The sequence below is a fragment of the Eriocheir sinensis genome, chromosome 11 (genome assembly GCF_024679095.1).
Source record: "Eriocheir sinensis breed Jianghai 21 chromosome 11, ASM2467909v1, whole genome shotgun sequence".
NCBI classification, from domain to species: Eukaryota; Metazoa; Arthropoda; class Malacostraca; order Decapoda; family Varunidae; genus Eriocheir; species Eriocheir sinensis.
In genome coordinates this window covers 14,392,429-14,398,381 of record NC_066519.1, presented here as the reverse complement: position 1 = coordinate 14,398,381, position 5,953 = coordinate 14,392,429, and the positions used below count along the sequence as shown (strand labels likewise).

The 5,953-nt window shown below is 42.4% G+C and overlaps 1 protein-coding gene across 1 annotated transcript in view; it reads left to right on the top strand.

Annotated features, from left to right (window-relative positions):
- Positions 1–1,739: 1,739 nt before the first annotated feature.
- The window catches only part of LOC126997144 (protein tincar-like), a 115,560-nt gene continuing 111,346 nt past the window's right edge, over positions 1,740–5,953 (top strand). The window contains exons 1-2 of the mRNA XM_050858196.1: positions 1,740–1,745; positions 2,894–3,062. Of these exons, the coding sequence (XP_050714153.1) occupies positions 1,740–1,745; positions 2,894–3,062 (175 nt within the window). The remainder of the gene's footprint in view (positions 1,746–2,893; positions 3,063–5,953) is intronic.

Genomic DNA, 5,953 nt, shown 5'->3' with positions numbered 1-5,953 from the left:
AGGAGGCAAAGGAGAGAAAAGAGTTAGGAGGAAAGGATGAAATGGATGGAAGGGGAAGAAAGAAAAAAGTGAATAGAAGAGAAGGAGAGGAAAGGAAGAAGTAGGAGGAATAGGGAGGTTGGAGGGAAAGTGAGAGAGGAGGCAAAGAAGAGAAAGGTGGTAGGAGGAAAGGATGAAATGGATGGAAGGGGAAGAAAGAAAAAAGCGAACAGGAGACAAGGAAAGGAAAGGAAGGATGGAAGAGAGGGAATGCTGGTACGAGTGATGAACGGGAGGTTGGTTGGAGGGAAAGTGAGAGGAGGCAAAGAAGAGAAAGGTGGTAGGAGAAAAGGATGAAATGGATGGAAGGGGAAGAAAGAAAAAAGCGAACAGAAGTGAAGGAAAGGAAAGGAAGAGGGAGGAGGAGTAGGGAGGAAAAAGAAAAGGAAGAGAGGGAGTTCGTGGGATATAGGGTCGAGAAATATGGGTGTTGGATCTTGTATATTGGAGAATCGCGTGCCAGTGGGAAGGAAAAGCCGCGAACTGCCACCCTCGTGTTTTAAAAGTCCAAGTACGTGTGTGTGTGTGTGTGTGTGTGTGTGTGTGTGTGGCAAAGTTCCGTGTAAGCCTAGTGACACATATATACTGAGAGAGAGAGAGAGAGAGAGAGAGAGAGAGAGAGAGAGAGAGAGAGAGAGAGAGAGACTTAGCACAGAAAAGTCGCAATTTAATTTACTTCGAAGTTCTCACGAGCATTTCAAGCAGAGAGAGAGAGAGAGAGAGAAGGGGGGGGGGGGGTAGACGCCTGCGTGTTGCCATATGCCGATATCTGTCTTCCTGTTGTTAGTTCGTGTGTGTGTGTGTGTGTGTGTGTGTGTGTGTGTCAGTTACTAATGGCGTCATGCATGGTACAAGATAAACTCATGGACAGAAAAGGTGGGAAAATCTATATGAAAGAAAATGCAAAATAAAAAGGAAAAGAAAAGAAAAGATGGAAAATTAAAAGAAAAACGTAATTGGGAAAGAATAAACGATAAGTGGAAAAAGAGGAAAAACGAAAATAACATAAAAGAAAGGAAAAAAGAAGAGAAAAGAAGTAGAAAAAGAAAAGAGGAAAAAAAGACAAGAAAATAACTGGAAAAATAAGGAAAAAGTAACTGCAAAGAAAAAAAAAAGGATAGAAGAAAAAGAGGGTAGATAGGAGAGAAAATGATAGAAGAAAAAAAAGAAAAAGGAAATGAAAAAAAAATATAAAAAATAAAACCAAAAGAAGAAATAAGAAAGAAGAAAGGAAGAAGGGAGAGAAATGGCGCTGACTAAGTGTTGCCAACTCCACACAGAAACCTGATAAAGTGGGCGCCAAATAACTCACACACACACACACACACACACACACACACACACACACACACACACACACCTTCCCCGCCATCTTGTTCATCTTGCAAACACGAAATTGACCTGAACCAACACACACACACACACACACACACACACACACACACACACACACACACACACACACACACACAAAAGTAGCTAGTGGGTGGTGGGAAATGGAGGAGGAGGAAGAGGAAGTGGAGGAGGAGGAGGAGGACAAGAGCAAGCAGTACGAGTAGATGGAGGAGGAGGAGAAGGAAGAGGAGGAGGAGGAGGCTGTTTGAGAGGGGACATGTTAAAGGGCTAGGAGGAAGCTTACAGTTGATGGAGGAGGAGGAGGAGGAGGAGGAGGAAGGAGATAGGTTTGAAGGAGACTACGAATGGAGGTGAGTAGGGAGGATATTAAAAGGAGACTAGTGGAGGAGGAGGAGGAGGAGTACGAAACATAGAACGCGCCAGAATCATAGAGTGTGTTCGTGTGTTCGTATATCCGTTCCCGAGGGTGACAGAGAACACTGCAAAGGGAGGAGAATTCGCTACGGTTTATCCCCTTTAAAAAAACCTGTTTATTTCATGTTGTTTACCTGTGAATGTTTGCGGAGCGGCGCGGCGACTCAGGTATACGAGGTTGTAAGTTAGCGAGGCCACCTGTACTTGGGCCTCAGGTGTGTGTGTGTGTGGGGGGGGGGGTCCTCCCTTGCTCACCTGGGAATGGATGGGCAGGTGTCATGAAGGGAAATTGCTTACTGGCTTGTGAGGTGATGGGGGGGGGGGTGTTGAAGGGGAAGGAGGGGGAGGTTGTGGTGGGTGTTGGGACGTGTATTTGTGGGTTTGTCTGTGTGTGTGTGTGTGTGTGTGTGTGTGTGTGTGTGTGTGTGTGTGTGTGTGTGTGTGTGTCTTACTCTCCCAATCTTCTTACCTGCTAACCGATCTTCCTGTCAACTTACCTACGTTCTTTCTGTCTGTCTATCTATCTATCTATTTATCTCTGTCTATATAACTACCCTGTCTTCCTTCCTTCCTTTCCTTGTTTCTTCCTTCTTTGCTTCCTTCCCTCTTCCCCTACCTATCTACCTACATACATTCATACACACATATATACATACATACCTATAACAAGTTTTTCTTCTATCATTAACAACTACTAACAATAACATCAACCAAACCATTATTATCTAACCTCCCTTTACCTTCCATTATCAACAACAACTTAGCACAAAACATTCACCAAACCATTCTTATCTAACCTCTCTTTACCTTCCCCCATCAACAACTAACCACAACAACAACATTCAACAAAGCATCTCTCTAACCTCCTTCTCCTTCCCCCATCAACAACTAACCACAACAACAACATTCAACAAAGCAACAGTCTAACCTCCCTTTCCTTCCCCCATCAACAACTAACCACAACAACAACATTCAACAAAGCATCTCTCTAACCTCCTTCTCCTTCCCCCATCAACAACGTACCACAACAACAACATTCAACAAATCAACTCTCTAACCTCCCTTTCCCTTCCCTTGTTTCCAGCGACGATGCGGCTGCCACCTCAACAGCCTCGGCAGCCTCGGGTACTGCGTGTTGGTCCTGGGCCTCTCCACCTACGTCATCGCCACCGAAGTGCAGCAGTTCCTCAAGTACCTGAACCTCCCCTGGCCCCACCACAGCCTCCCCAGCCTCGAACTCAACATACACATCGGTCAGTGGATATCTCTTTATATGTCTTTTGATTTCTGCGTTTACCCTTTTATAATCTCTCTATCTCCCTCTCCCCTCCCTTTTCTTTCCTCTTCTTCGTGCTCTTATCTCCCCTTATCTTTCCTCTCTATTCCATTCCTCTCTACTTTTCCTCACCCTACCTTTCCTTAACCTACCTTTCCTCTCGTACCCCTCCTCTCCTTACCCTTCTCTCCCTACCTCTCCCACTCCCCTTCTCTCCCTTTCAGTAGCCACAAGCCCCTAAATTTAAGCTCCCAATTCCTTTTTTAACTCCCTGCGTCTCCCTTCCTCTCCCTTCGCTCCCACCGCGGCCCGGAATCAATAACGTTTTGCCGCCCAATCCGAAAATCAATGGCGCTTTTTTGTCCATTATATCAAGGCTCTCAGATCTTCACACACATGCCTCCTAATACTTGAACTGTTGAGGCTTTTGATGTCTCTTTCTCTCTCTTTCTTTCTCTCTCTTTCTTCCTTCCTCTTCGTTAGTTAGTGTCTTCAAGTGTATCTCTCTTTCTCTCTCTCTCTCCCCCTTTCCTCCTCTCTCTCTTTCTTCCTTCCTCTTCGTTAGTTTGTGTCTTCAAGTGTATGTCTCTTTCTCTCTCTCTCTCTCTCCCCCTTTCCTCCTCTCTTTCTTCCTCTTCGTTATTTAAATCTTCAAGTGATTTCCTAGTAGCCACCGTTTGTGAATTGAGTTAATCTAGACACCACCCAATACATGTTTTTTTTAGTATTTAGTGTTTGGGGTTACTAGAAGTAGTAGTGGTAGTAGTAGTAGCAGTAGTAGTAGTAGCAGTAGTAGTAGTAGGAGAAGGAGGAGGAGGAGGAGGAGGAGGAGGAGCTGAGGTTAGATAGACATGGATATTTCCCATTCTCTTCTCTTCTCTTCTCATTTTCTTCACTTTCTGTCTCTCCCACGACAGTCCAATATGTCCCTCTTTCTTACGGGGGCAACTTCATATCAATCCATAGACCTTCAAATTTATTACGCTCTTACTTCGCGATATTGGCCACCACGGATATGGGCTAGGAAGTTCTCTTACCGAAGTTCCGTTAGCGAAGTTGTTATATATGTGCAAAACTTCCGAAAGCCGAGATGCCGCCGGCGGATGCGTGGGGTAAATACTTGTGAACTCCTGTCATCCCCGGAGGTCTTGAAGGTAAACTAAAATAACTCAACTCGAGGGATATTGTCGAACACGGCCTATACATGTTTTATTTATGTTTGTATGGGAGTGATAGCAGAAGTAGTGATGGTAGTAGTAGTAGTAGTAGTAGTAGGAGGAGGAGGAGGAGGAGTGAAAAATGTAGAGATGGAAATGGATGGAGATGAAAAGGAGAAGGAAAGAAAGAGATTGAAAGAAGGAATGGAAGAGTGTGTGGAAGAAGAAGAAGAAAAACAAGAACAAGATAAAGAAAAATGACAAGAAAGAGAACAAGAAATAGAAGAAGAAAAAGAAGGAAAACAAAAAAAGTAAAAAAAAGTAAGAAAAAGAAGACAAATTAGAATAAGGACAAAAAAAACAAGAACAAGAAAAAGACAAGAAATAGAAATAGTAGAAGAAAAAGAACAAGGAGAACAAAAAGTATCAGTAGTAGTAGTAGTAGTAGTAGTAGTAGTAGCAGTAGTAGTAGTAGTAGTAGCAGTAGTAGTAGTAGTAGTAGTAACAGTAGCTCATTATAGAAGCTCCCCTTCCTTCCCTTCCCTTGCCTTACAAAATCGTGCATCTACCAGAGAGAGAAACAACATTAGGAGTACGAAAAACAAAAAAAAACTTCCCTTCCATTCTTTCCCAGCCTTCTTTCCCTTTTTTTAATCCTACGTACTGTGGAAGGGAAGAAGGTTAACTTAATCAAGGAAGGTACGGGCGAGAGAGAGAGAGAGAGAGAGAGAGAGAGAGAGAGAGAGAGAGAGAGAGAGAGAGAGAGAGAGAGAGAGAGAGAGAGAGAGAACAATGAAGACAAATAAGAAAAGCAAGAAGAATAGAAAAAGAATCAATAGAAGCGAGTGAAGAAGAAGAAAATAAAAAAATAAAAAGGAAGGAAGAAAGGGAAAAGATTAAGAAAAAGAATAAAAAAATAGGCCTTGAAAGCAATGAAGGGGAGAGAGAGAGAGAGAGAGAGAGAGAGAGAGAGAGAGAGAGAGAGAGAGAGAGAGAGAGAGAGAGAGAGAGAGAGAGAGAGAGAGAGAAGAGTAATTTATTTATATGGCACGTATGAAGTAGATTTTTTGTTTGTTTGTTTGTTAGTTTGTTTTCTTTCTTTTTGTTCTGATCATATTTTCAGCGCCTTAACTCTTGCTGGAAATCTCTTGTTTGTCTCGCAGTGTAGACAGATAGATAGACAGACAGACAGACAGACAGACAGAACAGACGAACAGACAGATAGACAGAATTCAATAGTATGTGAGTATGTGTGTGTTTGTGATTTTTATATGTGTGTTAATATGTGTGTGTTTAGACAAAGACAGACAGACACAGACAGACAGAGATTGAGTGTAGGTGTTTGTATGTATAAGTGTATATGTGAATGTATGTCTGTATGTGTGTTTATTCAAGTAACAAGAGACAGGAAACAGATGTAGAGTAAGAGGAGGAGGAGAAAAAAAAAAGATTAGAGAAATAGAAGGAAAAAATAAAACAGATTAATAATATATAAGAAGTGTATGTGTGTGTGTCTGTCTGTCTGTCTACGTATTTTGTGTATTTCTTCTCCTCTTTCTTTCTTTTTTTTCTTTCTTTCGTTGTCCTTTTCTCTTTGACGTAAGGCGTAAAAAAAAAAAAAAAAAAAAAAGAGGGGAAGAGGAGTATATAAGAAGTGCATGTGTGTGTGTGTGTGTGTGTGTTCCTGTCTGTCTGTGTGTACGGGGACTGT